The following is a 26,587-nucleotide window of genomic DNA, read 5'->3' on the forward strand; positions in this document are numbered from 1 at the left end:
TGACGCTCCAACCAGTCTTGATTTGGTATAGGGGATCTTCTTCTATTCAATTCAATTTAATTTGTTTTTTATGTATAGTTAACATACACATTTAAAATTTAAATTTAAAGCGTACACATTAAAAATATCGAAAATAAGCAAGAATACTTTGTTAAAGATGTAGAAGAGTCACACTTTGCAATACCCCCTCAGACACATGGAACAGTGATATTAGTCAGCATAGCGGTAGCTCTTCCTACAGGCATAACCATCGACAGGTTAGTCCTTTATATAGGAATGGGAAACAATCAAAGCTGACGCTGTCTTAGCTAACTATCAGGAATCGCTAATTAAATTTGAAATGGATAGATTTCACCACAAAGTGACTGCCGCGTAAATTAATGAATTTAACCGAGTTTATTATTGTATTTGTGAGAGAATGGTTACAAAGCATATAATGGTTACAAAACATAGCTGAATGTCTGTGCTTATTTAATGTTTCGGTTAAATCATTCAGGAATGATGTAACAGTTGCGTTTCTCGGGATTGTGAACGATACAATGTGGCCTTGTTCACGAGGATTCATCCGTTCTCGCTAAAAGGTTGGGTAATTTACTAAACGGGCGAATATTCACCCCTCTTCCCCTCATCGATCGATCCAGATATTATATCATATTTTGAAATGGAAGAGACATTGAAAACATACTGTGGTGCTTTTATTTTGCTAAATTCTCGGGACACTTTTTACCGTGTCATTAGTCTAGTAGTTAGGTACCAGCCCGGGGTTGTATCAAATAAATGATCAAAAAATGAAAAATCACCTATATTTTACATTTTTTGACATCTCAACATGGAATAAAGAATATAGAAGTCTGGGTATTTACTGGGCTATTGACTTGTCATTAGCTTGTTAACTGCTCATTTTACACACGTGTGCCATTCCACCCATGATAACCACACTGCTCAATTTTTTGGTACTCCTACATGTATTATTAATCGCATTACACAGTACATACATCCAAATTAAAGGGTCACTGCTAAGTAAAAGCTTTCTCAAACAAACGCATCACTCTTTTTTTTTAATTGCCTAACGTGAGTGACTCTGAAATCTAGCTACGGCTTATGCAACACCGTTTATCATGTCCCTACTCAGGCTTCAACTTTATAAGTTTCATAGCCTATGCCTACTTGTGAGTGGATTTACTCTTTATGTTTAAAGTTACTATAATTTCACGTTATTCATGAGTGAAATTTCTCTCCTTTCAACAACGTCATATATCAAAAATCGTAAATTTTCAGTTATGCATGTTTTCGGAATGCCCAGAAAATGTACTATATCCCAAAAAAAGCGGCATATTTTTTACTTAATATTTACCCGCTTCAGGGCAGAAAGTGTTGTTTTTGCATTTTGAAGAAAATGTATTTTTTAATTATGTTCTTAAACATACTAAATATTATTCAAATGGAGAAAAAACCTTCAGGTTTTACCTAAAAAGATCTGTTGCACAGTAAAAAGTTCAATAAGTGGCTTGATATTCATTTTTAATACATTTTATTATATACTTAAACCTTGAAAACGATCTCCTGAAAAATCTTGTTGGAAGGAATGAGCGATATGTACATGGTTTTTGTGAACTCATATGTACTGCGCCATGAGATTTGTGATATATCTAGGAGTTCCGTAAGTTTGAAATGTGTGGTTGTCAATCATAGGTAGAATAGTGAATGTTGCACTTTTATAAAGTGATCGCTTAGCTAGCCTTTGGCAGATCAAAAGCCCTGTAAATATCCAGATTTCCGTATTCTTCTTCATCTATGTTGAGAAAAATGTTAAAATTGCTCCTGGGGAGTGGAGAAATCCTAGATTTGTGTAGGTACAAGTATTTTTAATTTGAGTTTTACTTAATTAATCCACTATTTAAAAAAAAAAATTGTGACACGTGTTTCGTTGCATTCCGTATCATTTTCAAACACCGTCGTTTTTCAATTTGAAGAAATAGTAGTATTCACTATGTAAAACTTAAATTAAAAATGGACAGATTTTAGCACAAAGTGACTGCCGAATCAATAATTAGGTACAGGTATTTAGACACACTAAAAAATGTTATGAACACTAAAAAAATTTTTCCACCTCCGTAGCGCAGTGGTCAGCGCGTTTGGCTACCGTGCTGGAGGTCCCGGGTTCGATTCCCAGGAGGGTCAAAATATATATGGCCGATTTTCACTCTCATATTTATTTAATATCACCCTGGACTGGTACAAGAAGCGCAGGGCTGATCACCTTGCCTTCATGCAATTTACGATCAAGATAACACTGCGTTTGTATGATGCAGTGCCCTATGCACCATTGGGGTGCGGATAAGGGTTTGAATGAAAATATTTATTTTTACTACCCGGCACCATTTTATAAACACATTTTGCTTTTGAATTATTTCTGTTAAAATCGCGGCACATAACCTCAAAAGTCCTGGTAGCAAAAGGGTTATAATATAAGAATTCACGTTTTTGTCGAGTCGATACGAGAAAACCACAAAATGCAAAGAAAATACTAGGAATTTATTTTTAAAAATTTTTTGTTTATTTTTGTCCGAGACATTGGGTTAATTAATTTGAATGTGCCCTATTTGGGCATTTAATTTGAAGTGCGTTATATTTTTGGTACAGCCTCGCGAGCGGATTTTCTAAAAATAGATTCTCGATTTACCGCGATCCGGTTTTTCCGTGATTTTATTTCAATATACGTATTTATAAATTCCATTTAAATAGGAGTTTGTAACGAAAATACGCACAATTTTGTTTTCTTTGTTTTAAATTCTTTTGCATTATAAAAACATGACATAAATTCAAATACAAAAAAATATGAACAAAATATAAATACAAAAAAAGATCCCACAAAGGCGTGGCCTGTGTGTGGGTAAACAATATAATTTAGGTCATAGTAAAGGATACTGGTAAGAATACAGTAGGTTATAAGTAGAACTAGAATAATTTAATAAAATGATATTAAATTTAGGCTTATGACCTGTCATCGGCTGAAGTGCCTGCAAATACTCAGACTTCCATATTCGTCTTGATCAATTAACCACGACATTGACGGAATGCCCAGACTTCCATATTCGTCTTCATTTATATCCTAAGTGGAGAAACCCAGTTTTGTATTTGGACACAAATCTGGGTTTATATTTAAGGGTTTGGACATACTTTTATTCGGTCGATTGATTGCTTAAGGACGGGAAAGGTATTTTTACCTTCTGCGCCGGCCTTTTTTCAAAGTCAGAAAAGAAGGAATTATCCGATGTTTTTATATGAATATTTTATACCAATTTCTTTGTTGAAGTCTTAACTAAATACTTCAAAGTATCAGCTCAGATTTAGAAAAGACCCACTAAAGTGCGTCTAATCACGCTTTTTTAATTGAAAAAATGTCCCAATTTACATGTTTGCGTCGTTTACTGTTTGATGTATAAGTTCAGTCACTGAATAATATATAATATTTCCTGGTCCGACTTGGTGTCTCTGTTCGCGCTGCTTTCGATTCCCATTCATAGGATACCTGGAGATGGTCCAAAAGATGATCAGCATTACGTCTCATGGCGTCTCTCGTCCGGACCTAAATCCAGGGGGGAGATTTCATGTTGACCGATTGCATTGTGCTTTCCTTTATATAGGAGTATAACAACTTATCATTCATCTCTCACTTAGCGTCTTCTGCTTCTGCTTTTTCTTGGTCTGTTTTTGTGGCCTTGTGGCCTGTTTTTAAGAGGGATTAGCCACTTGCAATGTCGATTTCCAGATGTCAATCCATCTCTTTGGTAGTCTGCCTGGGAGCCGTGCAATGCAATGTAGGGGAATCTGGATGGTTCCATTCTCCTCACACGCGCATACCATTGTCTTCTTCGTTGCATTCCCCACCAACGACATCTTCGATCCAACATATTTTTCTTATCCTGGTGTTCCGTATTCTATCTCGTCGATTCTTGCCAGATAAGCTCCTTAGAGTCTTCATTTCTGACACTTTAGCGTATTTGTTACTGCGGTGTCCTTTCTGCATTCAATCCCATGTGCCACGATGGACTTTATATATTTTTAAATTTTACTGCCGATCTTCATGTCATGGGTTTTTTATATATAATTTTTCAGGTATCATGAGATGACTGCAGCCTTGTTTACGTGCCCCATCACTTCACATTGTAGATCCGTTTGACCACACAGGTCAACACCCAGATATTTGAACTTAATTAAATAATGTACTTATCGCTCACTCCTTTCAAGAACGTCACAAATCAAAAATCGTCAATTTTCATTTGTGCATATTTTCGGAATGCCCAGAAAAGAGACATATTTTTAACTTTTAAAATATTTACCCGCTACAGCGCAGAAAGTGTTGTTTTTGCATTTCGAAGAAAATGTAGTGTTTAATTATTTTTTTAAATAAACTAATTATTTTTCAAATGAAAAAAAAACGTCTGGTTTAACCTAAAAATATCTATTTCACAGTAAAAAGTTCAATAAGTGGTTTGATATTTATTTTTAAATAATTTTTTTATATTTTTAAACTTTAAAAACGTTCTCCTGAAAAAATATGTTTTTTGATTTATGACGTTCTTGAAAGGAGTGAGCGATATTTGTTTAATTCATCAATTTCCATTAATTCATGCTCCGAGGAAGAAGTGGCATGACTGTCTATGACGTATGCGAAGGAGAGAGTAGACATTTGCATTATTCGAGATTGACCACGAAAGTATTCATAACTCGCCACTGTCTCCTTGAGAAGGAATACGTCACTCTGTGTTGACCGCGCATCCACACACAGTAAAATGACTCTGAAATGACCGGTGCTATGTTTATTCGGAATTTTATCGCGTTTTTATTCTATTTACCGGGTAGTTTATTCGTCCGGTCTGAGAAAATGCCAAATATAATGACATGCTTGTTTTATTATAACACGTTTTACTCGCTTCATATTAGATGCGTGAGAACTAGATGTTAGGCGAACGGGGACCATTTAATGTCGCAAGAAACAAACCCCCGCATTCACTTCCGTACCGATTTATTATTATTATTATTTTATTTGAGTATTTTACAGAATACGGCTGTGAAACATGGCACCTTACAAGGGCCCAGAGCAGCCGTGTACTAAGCTTTGAGAATAGGTGTTTGCGGAGAATTTTAGGCGTGCGGTGGTTTGACTTTGTGAGGAATGAAGAGATAAGGCGTAGGACGCAGCAAATCTTGGTCACAACTGTCGTCAAGAAAAGGCGATTCAGTTGGCTCCATGTACTCCGCATGCCTCCTGAAAACCTTAATCAAGCTTGCCTCTTTTACAAGGCATCAGGTTCGCGCCGCCCAGGACGACCACTGCTGACAATTCGTCGGCAGTTCTCGTCAGAACTTCGGGACGCGGATCTGACTTGGGAGGATGCAAGGGAGCTGGCAGCCGACAGAAAAGCCTGGAGACAGTTTGTGGACTCCATATGCTCCACCTAGGGAGCGGATATTGTTTATTAATTATTAATTTTACAGAATACTTGCATCAAGTCATTCACACAAATGAGTTACACAAAATAAGTACCTACTTTTCAGACGGGAGGACTATCTAATTTAACATACTCAACCTATAAAAGATTATATTAGACTGGTGAAGTGTTTACAACAGCCGATATTTTCATTTCTTCTGGAAACATGGAGTTGGGAAAAGAAGGATGAAAGTAGACTGAATGCAGCCAAAATGCGATCTTTCAGAAGAATGTGCGACAAAACGATGTATGATAGATGTTCGAATAGTGAAATAAGGAAGGAATGCAAAGCTGAGATAACCATTATCGATAAAATTAAGAAAGCTGTGTTGAGATGGTTTGGACATGTAGAACGAATGAGTGAGGTAAGAACGGTAAAACAAATTTATGAGGCGAATGTAATTGTAAAAAGGAGCAGAGGAAGACAGAGAAAAACTTGGCACGATCAAGTATGCCAAAAACTTGAAAGTAGTCAGGTTAGGAGTCGAAACAATCGGCGGGTATGTATGAGGAGATGCATGAACGCGGAAGAGGCGAAGAATGTTTGCAATGACAGAGTGGTGTGGCATTCTATTCTCTCTGCCTACCCCTGCGGGGAAACGGCGTGACGGTTAGTTAGTTAGTTAGTTAACAAGTGTTTATATTATTTAGAGAAATAAAAAGACTGTGTTTTGATCCACTCACATTTTTATTAATCAACTAGTTTAGGCAACAACCTGTTGCCCTCTTCAGGGTTTAATTTATAAGATATTTATTAATTTTTAAATTACACCCTGAAGAGGGCAACAGGTTGTTGCCGAAACTAGTCGGTTAGTAAAAATGTGAGTGGATAAAACACAAAGTCTTTTTATTTCTCAAAATATATATTAATATGATCCGCAAAGTTAATGCTTTCAATATTCAAAACAAAACTAAGTTTAATTTTTAAAATAATTAGTTAACGTTGTTGGCAGCACTGCGGGCCATGTTGGCCGGCCAACAGCGCGTGGTCAGCAGTCGTGTTACCCCACAGCGCTTCACGGGCCATTTCGCTCTCTGGTATTCGCACATATCTAAAGGTCTGCCGCGGAGCGCTCGGCCGGAGATGAAACAATAGCGGAAAGTGACAGCTGACGGGCACAGTTGGCAGATCTGTGCGCGACCAGTGCTTTCTAGATAATAAAAACTATTGACAATATTTAGAGTGTCTAAATACTTGTTCACAAATCGCTCACTCCTTTCAAGAACGTCATAAATCGAAAAACTTGATTTTTCAGGAGAACGTTTTTAAAGTTTAAAAATATAAAACAATGTATCAAAAATAAATATCGAGCCGCTTATTGAACTTTTTACTGTCCAACAGATCTTTTTAGGTAAAACCTGAAGGTTTTTTTTTCCATTTGAAAAATATTTAGTATACCTAAAAAAATAATTAAACAATACCTTTTCTTCAAAATGCAAAAACAACACTTTCTGCCCTGTAGCGGGTAAATATTAAGTTAAAAACATGCCGCTTTTGCTGGGATATAGTACATTTTCTGGGCATTCTGAAAATATGCTCAACTGAAAATTGACGATTTTTTATTTATGACGTTCTTGAAAGGAGTGAGTGAAATCTGGGCTATCTCCAATTATAGGAGTTATTTTTTATTAGATGTCTCTACTGAAATTCTAATGATCCAAGAACAGTGTTTCGAAATTGTATCATATATATAGAACTTCCAAGAATTTGAGTAGTGTGGTTGTCAATCATGTGTAGAATTGTCTAAAGTGATTATTTAAACCAGCCTATGACGGTCGTAAGCATCGTAAATGCCCAGACTTCCATATTCTTCTTCATGATGAGATGGTTGAGATGTAAAAAAATAAATAATATGAAAAAAATACTTCAACACAGGTTTACGAACGCCTTCATCTATAGTCGGCAAATTTACCAGCTCCAGAGCTATATTCAATTTGCTATGATTATTTTAAATATAATATTAATTCTATTTATTGTTTCGGCATTCACTTTGTGGTAAGGCATTATGAAATTGTAAATGATAACACATGTTTTTTACCATTTGAGCTATATTTATTTTAACGACTAGTTTCGGAAGCTACAAATGCTTCCGTCTTTGGGTCTGAATATAAACTAAAGCACAAATATAAATTTGTATATATATATATATATATATATATATATATATATATATATATATATATATATATATATATATATATATATATATATATATATATATATATATATATATATATATATATATATATATATATATTTATTATTTTGAAATTTATTTTTTTACGGCATTACTGCCTTTTACTAATTTATCTGTGCTGTAAGTAGGGGGTTAGTTAGGGGGAGGGGGTGTGGAGTTTGAAAATAAAGGAAAATTGAAAAGAAAAATAAAAAAATCCCTCACCTTTGCTTTATGTACATATTTATTCTATGCTGAGATGTAGAAAAACTAAAAATAATGACTTATCCACATTCTTCTTCATCTATATTGAGATGTCAAGAATGTGAAATATTTCCTAAGTGGGAAAAAACCAGATTTGTGAAAATTATTTGGACACATTTGAAATGTTATGAATCAAGTTATCTACACTGCGTAGTTAACGTTTTAACTTCGTGTAGATAAATGAAACTTTATTTCTGGACGTCTATTTCCAACGTTTGCTATTTTGACAACGGTTGTCGATCAGTATTGCCAGGAAATTAATGATACCCAAAAGGAAATGAAAGATTATTAGGTATTTACAGAATGGAAGGAGAGCTATAGTTATCTGCGCTACATAGTGAACTCTCTATCTTTTCACTGTAATTTCAGTCCTGGTACTCTTTTAGATTTTCTCGGATCTATTAATATTTCTCCGACATGCTACGCGAGGGAGAATCAAGTTGACACTGGATTTAAAAAACTTAACAGGAAAATAAAAAATAAAATATATATATATCAATTTTTGACATCTCATCATAGATGAAGAAGAATACGGGGCTGACGACCGTCATAGGCTGGTTTAAGTGATCACTTTACACACGTGTAGCATTCACCAATTCTACCCATTATTGACAACCACACTACTCAAATTCTCACTACTCAAGTTCTACATATATATATATATATATATATATATATATATATATATATATATATATATATATATATATATATATATATATGAACCAATTTTTAAACATTGTTCTTGAATCACAAGAACTTCACTAGAGACATCTATCGGTGAGATGAAAAGAAGCTTTTTTTTAGCAGAAACTCTTTTATTAGTTATGTGAGGTCCGAATCCTGGATTGTAATCACACACATGAGAAACACCAGAAAATATCATTTTTATTATTTTAGCTTATAATTTGAGCAGATAATTTATTTTGAGTGTGTTCAAATAGTGTGTAATATGAAAATAACTCCTGTAATTGGAGATAATCCAGATTTTGTGAACAAGTATTTGGACACACTCAAAATGTTGTATATAAAAATAAAACACTTACATAGAAAATCGCTTTTCATTACAAATACTTGGGAGTGGTCGAACAAGAGTCGAAATAATCGGCGGGTATGGGAGTTATTTTCAATTGGCCTGGGTGTTTTAAATGTAAACTTCAAATTTACCTTCTATATCCTTACTATTCTACCTACAAAAATGACTCTAAAAGGAGAGGCTTTGCGGGTTATTCATCTATAAAAGACGAATGTGCGGCAAAACGTTGTATGACAGATGTTCGAATGGTGATAAAAGAAAAGAATGCAAGGCTGAGCAGGTATTATATCGATTAAGTTAAGAAAGGTGCGTTCAGATGGTTTGGGTATTTGAATCGAATGAGTGAAGACAGAATATTAAATATCAAAACTAAATTACTAGGCGAATGTGGTCGGTAATAGAAGCAGGAGAAAACTGAAGAAAACTCGAGATAAGTTATAGAGTTAGCTCAGAAGTCGGAATAATCGGCGGGTACGACTACGTATGAAAAGATTTATGAATGTGGAAGATTGTTTGCAAAGACAGATTGATGTGGCGTTCTATTGTCTCTGCCTACCCCTACGGGGAAGCGGCGTGACGGTTTTTTAGTTTAAAATTAATTATGTGTGTGATGATAAATAAATAGGCGGGTTTTTAATACTCTACTTTTTTTTAAGTTGACTTTCGGCGTTATGTTATTGAAGCATTAACTTTGTGATTTTCCATTTTATAACTAAAATGTAACTTTGTTTTAAAATCACTATAAATATTTTATTATAACTTCATTATAACTGCTTCTTTATCAAGACTGATCAAGACTGATTAAACTGTATTTATCAGTGCTGATAAAAAAAGTGGTTAGCTTGAAAACCGGTAGACATTATAATTAAATTATAATAAAATATTTACAGTGATTTTAAAACAAAGTTACCTTTTAATTACATAATTAAATTATAAATACAACTGAATTGTTGGGTAATATATTAAAAATTATACAAGTTTTATTGGATTGAATTCTACATTTATTTATGCATACGTTAATATGTGACGCGTTTCGTCTTATTAAGACATTATCAAAAACTTGAGTGTTTGACAATGTCTTAATAAGATGAAACGCGTCTCATATTAACATATACATAAATAAATGTAGAATTCAATCCAATAAACCTTGTTTTATTTTGGATATATTACCCAACAATTCAATATGCAATTCCACCAACTGTCTGCAGTTCCAATAAATAATATATAAGTAATATATAAATAAAACGCTTTTTTAAACTTAGGTGGTAAAAAGCGAGTATTTTATTTTTATTATAATTTGATCTTTACCTTTGAACGTCCCTAAATATGAATACGAGGAACGGCGCGGAAACAGTCTGAAATCGGGCTCGCTATTTCAGGAACGACTGAAAGCCGCCTCGTGGCTTACTTTAGCCCAGTGTATTAATACAATGCAAAATACAGAGTACAGAACACAGACTACCAACTCCGCCACATAGACTAGTCCGCTCTCAGCCAGCGGGGCTGTTTCCCAATCCAATCATGTATACACATGTTGCATCCAACGCTAAATTAATTCATTTAGTACGGGCCGATTCTCTAGATCAGCTGTAAGGAAGATTGGTTTTACTCGTATCATATCACGATAAACTGCTGAAATGCGAATGCTTAGATGGTCGGCTGGAGTGCCTCTTAGAGACAAAATATGTTATGAAGGAATATCTAAAATCTTAGCCTTGTGTTTATTATATTTATAGAGATATTATGGTTATTAGAAGCAATGCGTACAAGGTACACAACACCGGTAAGGGAGGGTTAACCAAAAAGGTTCAAGAACCTGTGCAATAGAAGAAGAAATATAAAACATATACAAAATTGAGCATATTTAGTAGAACCTACGCAATAATGCGATCATTAATCTCAATAATTCACGTTTTCTGCGCTCAAAATAATATGGAAGCAAATAGTTGCTTCTAGAACGATTGAAGGACAGGATGGACCAACCAAATTATCCACTTAACTGGTCTTAAATGACGCCCAAAGGTCCTTATAATGTGCCTACTTGGACTAGGACCAATTACGCGTGCAGCGAGAGCTCCGACACTACTATACTACGTTCCTCGGTAGCCGCGTCCGGAAGTGCGTGGAGTTCTCGAGGAGTCGCCGCTCCGCGATGCGAAGAGTTTCCTTATCGCAATAAAGTCTCGCGAACACTACAAAGAAGAACGGAAGAGGACTGCAAACATCGACAACTTATGTCACGCAGGTCGCCGTCGCCCTCTCTGATAATTGTAAACGCAAACTATTTCGGCTAGCTAAAAATGAGTCTATTTTCAGCGAGCCGTTAGATCGCGGGCGGTGAATCATATAATTGCGGGAGATGAGGAAAAGTTTCAAAAACTGAACGGCTATTTCGGGAGATTGATAAATTAACCTTTACGGATGGCGGACCACCGCGGGGAACGGCTTATTAAAAGAAAAGCGAAGCGGCCAAGGAAAACAAAGCGACGGACCGTTTCATCCGCCACCCTTTTAGACCGACTAATCTAATATGCACCGATTGACAAAGAGCCTAATTTGTCGGCGTGGGATATAAATAAATCCGCGGCTCCAGACACTGTCAAGTTCAACCAGGAAAAACAGTCGCCGAGCAGACGTCGCGGACCATTCGTGCACGCTGGAATACAAGTGGCGCTTGATTCTCTCCCCTTTTGACTCTGGAGCGAGAGTTGAACGAGACGGGCGGCACTCGGAGAGGTTAGAGCCGCACCAGAACCCGATGTTCGCCTAAAAATAAACTGCCTAATCTGGTTTAAAAATACATGCCGCAACATGGCGGATGGGCGTTTTTAAATAAAGAGCAGATATTTAGGGTTTCTAAATGCGTTCACTCGTGCTTTGTTTGGGTTCTTCGAGTCTCGTTCGAAAAGGAGTATAAACAAAACTATTAGCGGAAAAATACAAGCGGAGGAGAGGAAGACATTCTCAGTTCCCGCTAAAGTTTGATAGTGTAACGAAAAGTCCATACTTCAAAAAACATTTTGGCCCGTTTTCAGCTGTATCCAATGTATATCTTGTATATTAAAAGCATTGTTAACTTTTGGTATGGTAATATAACACACTCCTTATCATTCATCGTTCACTTTGTGTAATACCATTTTAATTAAAGTTTTATTGCACAAAGTGAACGATGAATGATAAGGAGAGTTTTGTATCTAATGTATTCTACCCTCATCCATTTAAAATCATCATGCATATAATGATAACTATCACACCGTGCGTTAAAGGGGTCATTACTTTTGAAGAAGCAGTATTTTACGCTTTCTATCTTTATTTTGATCTCCTGCAAATGGTTCCGCAGGTCATGAAGCCTATATCAGCGAGTTGCATTATTGTTTACCTTGCATATTATGAACAAGATTTGTAAATCATTAAGTGGATTTTTGTTTCTTCTAGCGAAGAAACATGTTTTACTTAAGCTGTGTTGGGAACAGGAGGGATAAACTATTGTTGGACTTGTCAGCATTTGCTCATTGCTGGGAGAAAACCACTTTGCACTCCCCAGGAGAAGCCGGACTGTTGACTGTCCTCAACAGGCCTTCCGTTCCACTAGAAGAGGGTTCGGCATTTTGTGTCCCAGCTTGGTTTATGGTATCAAAATCCTTATCCAATATACGGATAGTAAATATTATTATAGAAAGGAGAGTGAATTCTGGGAACAGAGTGAATGGTGCACTGAATTCAGTTATAGCAAATAAAACCCTATCAACGAAAGCTAAACTGGCAGTATACCATGAAGTCCTAATATATGGAAGTGAAGTACGGAGTTGGCAAAAATATGATGAAAGTAGACTGAATGCTGTCGAAATGCGTTCTCTCGAACGAATATGCATGAATGTGAATGAATGTTTAAATGGTGGTATAAGGAAATAATGCAAAGCTGAGAAAAGCATTATCAATAAAATTAAAAAAGGTGTGTTGAGACAGTTTTGGCTTGTGAATCGAATGAGTGAAGTAACAGTAAAACAAATTTATGAGGCGAATGTGGTTGGTAATAGAAGCAGAGAAAAACTTAGCATGATTAAGTATTCAAATACTTGAAAGTGGTCAGATCAGGAGTCGGAATAATAGGCGGGTGTGTATGAGGAAATGCATGAATGTGGAAGAGGCGAAGAATGTTTGTAAAGATAGATAGATACACACATGCTACTGAGTAGCAATTGCTCAATAATAGCATGCTTAAAATGAGCATATTTAGACCTTTACACGAAGTAAACAAGGTAAAAAAATGTAAATAAAATCTTTTCATCAGTTTCAAGAGATATTATGCATAGTAAATATTTAAAAATTTGCATAGAGGAATGTTTTCTCCCATCCGGGTGTAGAGATTGTTTACAAGAACTCGACTAGAGAGCTGGTATTCACAAGTGTTTGGCGTTGCCGTATTATCAATTGACTGAATCCATTAGGTCCTATTTTTGGACATTGGCTCACAACTCGTTCTAGACCATACTTCGTTACTTAATTTATGCAAATGTATGGATAAGCCGCGTATATTTAGCTCTCCGCACTGATCACGTTTTACCAGCATTCTGTGTCTGATGCGGGCTTAACCCTAGAGACCGCTAGACTTGTTCCAATGTACGGGACTATCGTAAAATGTACGACGATAGTAAAAACTCACGTTTTACCGACAACGTTTACTCTATCTTAAGATCTCCACGTTCAAATTAGAACACGATTGGCTATGCTAGGGGCTAGGTGTCTTTTCATTAATGGATTCGGCAGTCACTTTGTGGTAATTTTGAGAAATAGTGGCATTTACTATGTAAAACATTAATTAAAAATGGCTAGGTGTCTTTTTACGCTTAATTTTTTTTAAAATCTGTATTGTATTTGACTTTTTTTAAAGAATATATGTATATTGAGAAAATATTTTTATAATTTTTTTTGAAAACTCCTTATCTTAAATAATTATTTTCTTATTAGAACCATATATTTATTTCAAAGAAAATTATATTTTTTTAATACAAAAACGTTTTAAGAAAAAAAAACAATACCGTGAAATGTTACTTGGGTTTAAAGAAAATTAAGATTCGATTTATCGTATACTGGGTCTTATAGCCCGCAACCTTATTTTATATAAACCAAGGTAACATTAAACGTAATTGAATTTTGTGCTTAAAACATTGTTTTTGTATTGAAAAAAAAGTTTTTTCTTAAAAATAAATATGTATGGTTTTGAAAAGAAAAGAGTTATTGCAAGGAAAGGAGTTAAAAGGAATGTTTTTTTAAAAAGTGTAACATTTTTTTTAGAACGTAATATAAAGTATCTATAAAAATTGTGATAAATGCTAGTTGTCACTACATTTTTTACATGTGTTGCCTCGGTGCTCCACACGGATTGGATGTATGTATGTCGTAAATTTTACGCATGTCCTGTAATCTAGGGTTAAGTGGTCTTTATATTAGTATATTTAAATATTCTCTATACAACAGGTACATTGCGATTAGTTGTGGAACTTTTTTTAAAATCTTTTGTCTATTTTGAGCAAACACTCTGTATAAATATAGCCCAAATATGCCTGCTGATTGTTGTCTGTGACAAACTCAATTTTACCTTCACTTTAAAGACATGGTGGAATGGTTTAAATTTACTAGCTAACGAACCATCGCACTGTTTTCCCGCAGGGGCAGGCAGAGAGAAGAGAAAGCTACACCAATCTGTAATCTTTGCAAACAATCTTCGCCTCTCCTACACTCATGCATCTCCTCATACATACTCGCTGATTATTCCGACTCCTGACCTGACCACACCCAAGTATTTCATAAACTTGATTGTGCCAAGTTTTCCTCGGTTTTCCTGTACCCCTATAACCTACTACACTCGCCTCATAAATTAGTTTATCTGCTTTTTCTTCACTCATCCGATCCACATGTCCAAACCATCTCAACGTACCTTTATTAATTTTATTGATAATGCTTTTCTTAGTCTTGCATTTTTTCCTTATATCACCATTCGAACATCTTTCATACATCATTTGGCGCACATTTGTCTGAGAGATCGTATTTTGACTGCATTCAACTTCTTAGTCCGTCCTTCTTTTGTGAACTGTCTGCTTCATTAGTATACATTATAAATATCCAGACTTCAATACTCTCATCACAGTGACTTCTTGTGTGTATTTCGAGAAATATTTATTTTTAGATTAACGCCTTTTATTTTGCCCAAATTCATTTACTCAATTTTAATTTTAATTTTTTTCATTAAATACGTAACTAAAATCTAAAATCTGCAATAATAATTGCTCATTGCCATCTCAACATGAAAAATTATGTGGTATTTTAAGTATTTACAGGGCTTACGACCTGTCGTAGGCTGGTTAGGTGATCACTTTACACACGTGCAATACTCACCATTTTACCCAAAAATTGAGTGCTTCTCAATCCATGCTACTCATTTTTTTAAACTTCTACATACATCATAGACGGTTTACTGTGTGGATTTACTGGAGCCATTTATGGTTGATTTGAGAAAGCTTTTCTTTACCAGAGACACCCGTTTATTTAGATGCACGCGAAATCCTAACCGGATTATTTTGAATACTGGGAAACGCCTGAAAACATGATTTTTAAATTCATTTGCAGCCTATTATTTTACCAGATTATTTTATGCACAACAATTTTGAGTATGTCCAAATCCTTTTCCACACTTCTGGGTTTCTAATTTTTATTTTTTACATTTTGTAAAATAAATGTGTGTTTGTGGAAGTTATTTTTAAATTTTGACATCTCAACATAGATGAAGAAGAATATGAAATCTATATTATTTATTGATTCGGCATTAACTTTGTGGAATGACATGATTATTTTATTAAAATTAAACACTCGAATATACCACTTTATCGAGTTTTATTTTTATTTACGACTAATTTCGAAAACATCTGTCGTTTTCGAAACTAGTCGTTAATAAAAATAAAACTCGATAAAGTTGTATATTCAAGTGTTTAGTTTTAATAAATAATAAAACCCTTATCCGCACCCCAATGATGCATAGGGCACTGTGTCATATAAACGCAGTGTTATCTTGATCATTTACACATGAAGGAAAGGTGATCAGGCCTCCGCTTCAGGTACCAGTCCATGGTAGTATTGAATAAATATTACAGTGAATAAATCACTTATATTTATTTTACCCCCCTTGGGAATCGAACCCGGGACCTCCAGAACGGTAGCCGAGCGTGCTGACCATTACACTACGGAGGCGGACAATGTTTAATTTTAATAAAATAATATGAAATCTGATTAGTTACAGGGTTAGGATCTTGCATACATAAATAACCAGACTTGTATATTCTTCTTCGTCTATGTTGAGATGTCAGAATATAGAAATAACTCCTTAGTGGATAAACCCATATTTGTGAACAAGGATTCGGACACTCCTAAAAGTGATTCAAAGTAATGTTATGTATTCAATCGGCACTCGCGTGAACACGGCAACATATCATTATCCAGCATATCATCCGTAATTATAATTTCCCTGTGACCACACTCGGCCGCTCCGGTAATAATTGCTTTTTTCATTATGCAATTGTCAGAACTCGTTTTCGATGCAGAAAAAACCCTGGTCTGTACTTCATCCTCGCCATGAGCTATAAGCAGTCTGCGTCTCGTATATATCTACATATATTTAGTCTGACATTCATTGACCTTACCTTTTTTGCTTGCATAATGGGTATAAAAACACGTTCGTTCTATTTGTATCTTGACAAAAACATACAATTTTTCTTGATTTTTTTTTTTATATGTGCAATGTAAAATGGACCGATATGATCAGAAACGCCATTGTGCTCCGAAGAGCAAGAGCAGGGAGACAGTTGCTGACTGGTATCAAGGTCCGGAAGGTGCCCTATCTGGGGCATGTGCTGAGAGGAGACAAGTACGAGCTATTAGCACATAATATTATTTTTTGACATCTCATCAAAGATGAAGCAACATGAAGTAACATTCACCAATTCTACCCATTATTGACAACCACACTACTCAAATTCTTAGAAGTTCCATATATAAATATATATAAATGTACATATATATATATATATATATATATATATATATATATATATATATATATATATATATATATATATATATATATATATATATATATATATATATATATATTATATATATATATGTATATATATAGGCTGGTTTAAGTGATCACTTTACACACGTGTAACATTCACTAATTATACCCATTATTGACAACCACACTACTCAAATTTCGAAACATTGTTCTTGAATCACTAGAACTTCATTAAAGACATGTTTTGGACAACTTCATTTAGACGGATGTCAAAAAATAATTTGAAAATAACTCCTGTAATTGGCGATAATCCAGATTTTGTGAATAAGTATTTGGACACACTCAAAATGTTGTGACACCTAATCATGAAAGGCGAAAAAGAGGGTCGACTAGGAGCTATATTTATCCAGTGTTTTCTCAAAAGATTCACAAAATCTTCCATACTTCACCTTTTGTATCGAGAATGTTAAAATATACTTATATAAAGAACACTCAGCCCTAGATTATGGAACATTCGTAAAATTTATGACGGACATCCAATTTTTGAGGATTACCAAGGTGACACATCGCTCACTCCTTTCAAGAACTTCATATATCAAAAATCGTCAATTTTCAGTTGTGCATGTTTTTGGAATGCCCAGAAAATGTACTATATCCCAGCAAAAGCGGCATATTTAAATATTAATATTTACCCGCTACAGGGCAGAAAGTGTAGTTTTTGCATTTTAAAGAAAATGTATTGTTTAATTATTTTTTTAAAAATATACTTAATATTTTTCAAATGGTGAAAAAACATTCAGGTTATACCTAAAAAGGTCTGTTGCACAGTAAAAAGTTCAATAAGTGGCCTGATATTTATTTTTAAAAAATTGTATTATATTTTTTAACTTTAAAAACGATTTCCTGAAAAATCAAGTTTTTTTGATTTATGACGTTGTTAAAAGGAGTGAGCGACATGTAAAGAATGTAGTAACAACTAGCATTTATCTTAATTTTTTACCGATATTTTAGTTGCTAGTTCTTCATCTTCTTTTGTCATTCGTCTCTCCCTGCTGTATGTAGGCCTCTTCTAATTCCTTCCAGACTTTTCTCGCAAGGGCTCTTTCAATCCGCTTACTACCCGCGACGGGGACAATGTCATCGGCCCATCTTTTCTGGGGCCGGCCTATTCCTCTTCAAGTTGCTAGTTCTTCTTCTTTATAGCTCCATCCATCCCAACTTATCATCTTTGTAGACTGTTAGGGTCGGCTCTCCTCGTCTTCAGATTGTAAGTCCTTCCATCTTGGGTAACGTCAGGCCATGCCTTCGAATCATGTTATCTTTCTGTAGCATCCATGAATTTTTTTGTCTTCTTCTAGATGTCTTTCGAGGAAGATCCGTGGTAATCGCCCGGTTTACAATACGTTTAGGTTCTGTACGTCCTATGTGGCCATACCATCTCAATTGCCTTTCCTCTACCTCACTTTTGATGTCAGTTACACCCAGGGTTCCACGAATTCGTGAACTCTTGATTCTGTCTCTAAGAGATAATTCTAGTTGCTAATGACATAGTTTTAGTTTCTTGAATGTTTTCGCAGATACTTTGTGGTACATTTTATAGACTTTATAAAATGAAATAAGTTTGTTTTATTTTTTTATTATTAGTTCATTTTAACCTACCGGTTTCGATAAGAACCTTGTCATCATCAGGGTTTATTAAATTTTTAAACATTAAAATACTCATATTTAATAACATTCTCTTGCCAAAAACATCCACACACATAGTTTTAGTTTAAATACATATTTTATTTTTATTTTACTCATGTGTTTTTGTCTTCGTTTCAGGTAAATGAAAAAATCTTTTGATTGCTGTACTCTGTGTGGACTCCAGATGTTCTTATGTATGTATACCAATACACTTTACAAACTAAACATAGCTATTTTGTTATCTCAAGTGTCGATGGTATCAGAAAAATATATTTATTTTTATCAGAGGTTATTGGGAAGCGTCGAAGCGAATTGGTCAGGGCTGCCAGCCATCCGCATTCATCATCCACGACCACCGATACCATTGACAATCCGCTCGTGTCGCCACTTTATTCTGAGAATTGTGCAATGGCTCCGTGCAGAAATGGCTGCGTTCTAACAATGAAATCACTCCCCATGGCCACTTGAACGTTCGGGATATCAATCTCAAAGCGCTTGACTATTGTTTAAATATTAAATATAAAAAAATACAGTAAAAATAGACGAAAAAAATATTTTACATTTTTTTGTGTGTCCAGATATTTGTGTTTCCTTTAAGCTATTTTTACGTTTTTTTTTGACATCTCAGCATAGATGAAGAAAAAATGAATGTCTGGGTATTTGCAGAGCTTCTGACCTATCGTTGCCTGGTTAAGTGATTACACACGATCTCAACATAGATGAAGAAGAATATGAAAGTCTGGGTATTTTCAGTGCTTCTGACCTATCCTGAGTGTGTCCAGATACTTGTTCACAAATCTGAATTATCTCCAATTATAGGATTATTTTTCATATTATTTTTTTGACATCTCATCAAAGATGAAGAAGAATATGGAAGTCTGGGCATTTTTAGAACTTCTGACCTATCAAAGGCTGGTTTAGTTATTACACACGTGCAACATTCACCATTCTACCCATGATTGACAACCACACTACTCAAAATTTTGGAAATCCTAGATATATTGGGATTTTTCAAATACTAAATATATATATATTTTTTAAATCAAACACTTGAATAATCCACTTAATCGAGTTTTATTTTATTTACGACTAGTTTCGAAAACGACAATTGTTGTCATCTTCTGGTAAAAATTAAATGTTTTAATTTGTACCAGAAGATGAAAACAATTGTCGTTTTCGAAACTAGTCATAAATAAAATAAAACTCGATTAAGTGGATTATTCAAGTGTTTAATTTTAATAAAATGATCATGTCAATCCACAAAGTTAATGCCGAATCAATAAATAATACTAAATATAATATTATTATTGATAAATGACATAAAAACACCAATCATCAACGATCATAAAACACATTTTTAACGAAAGATTTAAATGCTCCTCATGTTTTAAACTCCTTTTACCTATTTATGTAGGTCGCTGTAGTTGGTGTTGAGAATGCTAATGCCCTGTTTCGTTGAAACCAAGCGGGACCGGTTAAATTTTGACGGCCAGTTTTCCCGACATGACCTGAATTCTTGAAATCTGAATTTTCAGGTCAAACTGGGATTCAAATCTAAACTTTACTCAACTAATTGAACTTCAACCCACTAGTATTTTTTTTAAATTTAATTTATAAAAAAAATTCAGGTGTAGAATTCATGTAGATAATTTTTAAGCAAAATATATTTTTGAACATTCTTTTTTTAGGAATTTGGGAAGTGACTCATATGAGATTTATTTTTATTTGAAAGAGCATAATATGGAATTATAACTACTACTACTACTACTACCATCACGCCGTTTCCCCGCAGGGGTAGGCAGAGAGGATGGAACGCCACACTCTTCTGTCCTGACATACACTCCTCGCCTCCTTCACATCCATACATCTAGTCATACATGCCCTCCGATTACGCAAACTTTTGACACCGCCAGATTTTAGGTTCTGATTGATCTGATCGTGCCAAGTCTTTTTCGGTCGTCCTCGTTCTATTTTCCTTCTCATATTCGCCACATATATTTTCTTAGTCATTCTCTCGTTATCCATTCGCTCCACATGTCCATACCACCGCAAAGAACTCTTCCTAATCTTTTCAATGATTCCTCGTTCAGCCTTACATTCCTTTCTTATATCTTCGTTTTTAATTCTGTCATACAATGATTTTCCACACATTCGTCTGAGGGAGCGCATTTCAACAGCGAATTGGAATTTCAATTGGAATTGTAACAATGATAATAATTTACATGTATATGTAAAATTTATGTATTTCTTTATTCCAATATGGCGCAACTTTACAATCAGAGGCGTGCATTCTATATAGGCAGAAAAGCAGTGCCTACCCTGGATTACTCGTATTTCATATAGAAACATGACCAGTGCCTACTATACCTTATCCTTACCCAATCCTACTGTCTACCCTGATTAAAAACTGTGCACGCCACTGTGTACAATGAATATGAATAATGTTACAATTTACTGAACAAATGACAATTATATTATAATTACCATAAACTAATTTTATATTCGCAAATGGAAATCTTCAAAACACGCTGTGCACAATGGTTCTTATATTTTGTAATGCATTATATGTAAGCATTGTTACCTTTGTGGTATGGTAATTTTACTATGCTTTTGAAGAAATGAAAATATCGAAAATCTATGAAATAACAATGCAATCGAAAACATTGTTGCGTCAATAATTAGCATGCTGTCCGCCATGAGAAATGTTTAGTTTTGTTCGTGCTGCTGTTGCTGTTACGTTCAACAGATGGCGCTGCCATGCGCTCTATAAACAATTTTATGAGGGTGTCCTTCGTCAGCCTCTCTCGGAACCTTATCACTGCCTGTTATGTAAAAGATATCTTTTGGTGGTTTTACGAAGGTTTTACGAATATCGTCATCAATAAAAGACAATTGCCGCTAAAAGAACGTGGCAAAATTCATCCAGTGATTAGGATGCCAATTCAACTTTCATATTGTGGTTTATTGATCTAGTTTCACTGGCAAAATGTAATGTGCGTGTTAAAAATAAACGTGACGCGCAGTTACGTCTGCAGCCACTCGTTTGTTACCCAATTGCGCATAACCGCCCCGCTCTTGTTTGTGCAGTTGGCGGCAATTCGCGCAAATGTCAACGCCGTTCGAACGCGCATTATCAAATAAATTATCATCGTCGCCGCAAACAAATTCGGCCGATAAAAAACGGCGCAAACAGATAAATCATAGGCGAGCTTCTGGCGCCCAGCGCGCGATGGCGCGCGCGGCGCGCCACATGGACCGGCCTACCCTCTTTGTTTTGGTTCCCGGTTATCACTTTCGGCGGGTGTTGCGCGCACGATACGCGGTGTTTGTGGCGCGTCGCGATTAGTTAGTTTGCGCCGTTACCGCATTCGCGCGGCGGCTCCGCAGCTCCGCCCCCGGGCCCCCGCGGCCCCCGCGGCCCCGCGCCAGTTCGACTCGCGACATCGCCGCGCCAGGTCGTCCCGTCCGTGACTCCGTAACCTGTTGGCTCCTGACGTATCGCCAGATCTCGGTGCTATTTTGAAACGGTTGTCGACCACCGGCGTTTGACAGTCTCCGGTGCTTGTGCGACTGCCCGAGTTTGCCGGCGTAGCAGTGCTTGGGTCAGGTCTGCCGGTGCGCTGGTTGTCGCTAGTTCTTCGTCGGAGCTGGTCCCGCGAGTTCGTTGAACCGCGGCTGACCCCCGCTGACGTGTCCGGCCATCCTGGTTATCACCCTCGCCTGCGCCAGCTGTGATCTTGCGCCGCTAGTGTGCTCTCGATACCCTCTGACTGGTCTCCTCGCGAGTGTCGTAGAGCGCGCTGTGGTATTGTTCAGTTTGTGCCTGTTACTCGAGTGTGTTCACCTAAATCTATAATTATAAATGAAGACTCGCTGTGGAGTGGTTGTGGACACTTAGATTATGTATGTTATGAAACTGGGTAAGTTATTTACACTTTACCAACGCGCTACTTTGGTCCCGCTACACCCCACCTGTGCCGTGGTGGATCGCTCTCATTGTGTGATGACATGTCCACCGAGTTTGTACTCTACATAGTTGGAATCTCGTTGGATTCTAGCTACAATTACAATTCTAGCTAGCCACAATACATAGCCGTTCGAGGTGATGTCTGAATGATAATATTTACATTATCAATTCAGCATCGTTACTCCGAGTAAGATAAGCAGTCAACATCAAACGCTATGCCCTCAGGATGTTAGTCTGTATTTTTTTATATGGATATCTATCTTCCGGTTTCGATGAACTTTATCGTTACTTTCTGTGGAACTTTCATTTCTGATTTTGCTGGAACTTGTGTGTTTTAGAGTTTCCAGTCGAATCACCAGGGCATCTGACAGCTTAGCGCTTTCCACGAGTAGAACAAAGTCTAAACAAAGTTCCTATCGTTATCGTTCACCACAATTGGTTAACGATGAATATGAGGTTTTTGATGTTTAACTGGACAATGTCAGTCGACATTGATATCGTGGTGTGTCCCTCGTTTCGTCCCATTTGTCTTTGACTTGAACTTTGATCATTTCACTTTTCCTTCCTCCCCCCCGTCCGTCTTCCAGGTATTTTCACAAATTTACAAATCTGAATTCTGTAACTTGAACAGTATAAGTACTTATTTCGTAATACTCTTAAATTGAAATGACTTTATGTAACTATTCTGTAAAATTAAATACAAAATATTATATTATTTGTTGATATTTCGTAACTCTTTCAATTTTCATTTCGTCAGTATATAAAATTTCACAATCTAGCAAAAAATTAATAAGCATACCGCAATAAGTAGGTTCTCAATGATACAGGATCTGTAATAAATAACGGTATTCAGAAATCCCGTTAATATTTGACTAAACATCAAAAATCCCTTTTTCGAATATTGAAAGCATTAAATTTGTGGATCATATTGATATATTATTTGAGAAATAAAAAGACTTTGTTTTTTGATCCACTCACATTTTTATTAACAACCAACTAGTTTCGGCAACAACCTGTTGCCCTCTTCAGGGTTTAATTTATGACTGAAGAGGGCAACAGGTTGTTGCCGAAACTAGTTGGTTGTTAATAGAAATGTAAGTGGATAAAAAAACAAAGTCTTTTTATTTCTAAAAATAATTTAAAAAAATTCCCATTTAAAAGGAGAGTTAAGGCCGATGCATGCCTTTCTTACCATCATCCTGTTGCTATATCATTCGCTTAGGATCCTTAGACGCAGCCCAATATCGTTAGGTTTATCAAAATTTCCAGAGACAATAAGTAGAAAATTAGAATACCTCTATAGTTCTTGTACTTTCTTTATGCTTACGTTTTGACTTTTTTAAATTTTTTTCTATGGTTTCGTCAGAAACACAAATTATTTCAATTAATTTAACTTTTTTGTATTCCTTTAAGGCACGATGATGGATCGAAGATGAATGGTTGACAAAACGATGTACTTGATGATAGATGTTCAAATGGTGATATAAGGAAAGATGCAAGGCTGAGATAAGCATTATCGATAAAATTAATAAAGGTCTATTGAGATGGCTTGGACACGCGGAACGAATGAGGGAAGAAAAGACAGTAAAACAAATTTGAAATGAAAGAACACTGAGGAAAACTTGGCACGATTGAGTGCTTCAAATACTTGGGCGGAGTCAGGTCAGGAGTTGGAAGAATCAGCGGGTATGTGTGAGAAGATCCTTGAATAAGAAAAAGGCAAAGATTGTTTGCAAGGACAGATCGGTGTGGCGTTCTATTCTCTCTGAAACCTCTGTTAACCTCTGTTAAACTCTCTGTTAACCTTTTAGTATGTTAAATATTTTTGTGTAAAATAATCCGTGAGTGTTTGTGTAATTAGGTAATCATTCCTTTGTAATTACCTAACTCGAGTAATACTCAGTTAGCGGTGGAAAATTTCCTTCTCGAATTATATTTTAATGGCGTGAAAAATTCCTTATTACTCTTTGCCGAGGATTATCCGAGGATTTTTCATTTCTAATTAAAAATAATTGAAGACACTAATTAAAAGGCACCCTTACAATCTTCCACTCGGGATATTTGTATACTTTTTTTTAACGTAAATATTTTAATTAATTAATTAATTAATTTTAATTGCTAGGATCCGGGGCGCATGACTGATCACCTTCTCTTAATGTTATTAAATATCAAGTTAATACTGCGTCGATCTGATGCAGTGCCCTTTGCACCATTTGAGTGCAGATAATTCGCTCAGTATTTGGACACACTCAAAATGTTATAAATAAATTATCTGGTTAAATTATAAGCTTAAATGAAAATTATATTTTCTGGTGTTTCTCATGTGTGTGATTATTATCCAGTATTCGGACCTCACATACTTATAAAAGAGTTTCTGCTCAATAAAAAGCTTATTTCGCGAGTGTTTTTGCCTAGAATTTTCACTCATGAATTACATGAAATTATAGTAACTTTAAACATAAAGAGTAAATCCACTCACAAGTAGGCATAGACTATGAAACTTATAAAGTTGAAGCCTGAGTAGGGACATGATAAACGGTGTTGCATAAGCCGTAGCTAGATTTCAGAGTCACTTGGACGTTAGGTAATTCAAAAAAAAGGTTATTTTCATCTCACTAATAAATATATATAAATATATATATATATATATATATATATATATATATATATATATATATATATATATATATATATATATATATATATATATATATATATATATATATATATATATATATATATATATATATATATATATATATATATATATATATATATATATATATATATATATATATATATATATATATATATATATATATATATATATATATATATATATATATATATATATATATATATATATATATATATATATATATATATATATATATATATATATATATATATATATATATATATAAAGAACTTCCAAGAATTTGAGTAGTGTGGTTGTCAATAATAAGTAGAATTGGTGAATGTTACACGTGTCTAAAGTGATCACTTAAACCAGCCTATGGCGGTCGTCGGCCCCGTAAATGCCCAGACTTCCATAATCTTTTTCATCTTTGATGATATGTCAAAAAATAATATTAAAAGTTAATTAAAAATATATAAGACATGTGTATGTGTAAGACCGATTGCCACATATGGGATAGGGACCAGAGCGGACATAGCGAGAACCAAATCACTTGTAAGAACTTCAGAAATGAAGATATTGAGGTGCAAAACCGGAAACACATTAAGAGACCGAATAAGGAACACGGAAATTGGGAAAATGTGAAGTACGGAGGATATAGTCAGATGGGGAAGACAGCGAAGACGATTCTGGAATGCCCATGCCAATAGAATGCAAGAAAGTCGACTGGTCCGAATTGCTCTTTAAGAACCTAGACGGAAAAAGACCACCTGGAAGACCTCCGAAGCGATGGCGTGACAGCTGCCAGTCCACGTCATTAATGATTAGAGACGGATAACAAAACAGACAGATCCGAGGATCTATAAGAAAAAAGAAAAAGAAAAAATTAGCACCATTTCTTTAATATTTCGGTCTTTCCTTTCAACAACGTCATATATCAAAAATCGTCAATTTTCAGTTGTACAATATTTCGGAATGCACAGAAAATGTACTATATCGCAGCAAAAGCGGCATATTTTAACTTAACATTTACCCGCTACAGGGCAGAAAGTATTGTTTATGCATTTTGAAGAAAAGGTATTGTTTAATTTTTTTTTTTTAATTTACTAAATATTTTAAAATCTAGAAAAAACCTTCAGGTTTTACCTAAAAAGATATGTTGCACACCAAAAAGTTCAATAAGTGGCTTGATATTTTTATTATATTTTTAAACAATAAAAACGGTCTCCTGAAAATCAAGTTTTTTGATATATGAC

The 26,587-nt window shown here is 35.1% G+C and overlaps 1 protein-coding gene across 6 annotated transcripts in view; it reads left to right on the forward strand.

The window, feature by feature from the left end:
* HDAC4 (histone deacetylase 4) overlaps nt 1-26,587 on the forward strand; it is a 163,133-nt gene that overhangs the window by 55,345 nt on the left and 81,201 nt on the right. For 2 of the 6 annotated variants that reach the window (XM_088269172.1, XM_088269174.1), the window contains exon 1: nt 22,154-22,646. The exons of 2 other annotated variants lie outside the window; for them this stretch is intronic. In XM_088269172.1, the coding sequence (XP_088125298.1) occupies nt 22,628-22,646 (19 nt within the window). In that variant the 5' untranslated portion in view covers nt 22,154-22,627. Of the gene's footprint in view, nt 1-22,153; nt 22,647-26,587 lie in introns of those variants that run through there. 2 more of the 6 variants (XM_088269176.1, XM_088269177.1) reach the window with 2 other exon arrangements.

The sequence above is a fragment of the Brachycentrus maculatus genome, unplaced genomic scaffold (genome assembly GCF_059751285.1).
Source record: "Brachycentrus maculatus isolate JH-2025_06_01 unplaced genomic scaffold, ASM5975128v1 h1tg000340l, whole genome shotgun sequence".
Classification (NCBI taxonomy): domain Eukaryota; kingdom Metazoa; phylum Arthropoda; class Insecta; order Trichoptera; family Brachycentridae; genus Brachycentrus; species Brachycentrus maculatus.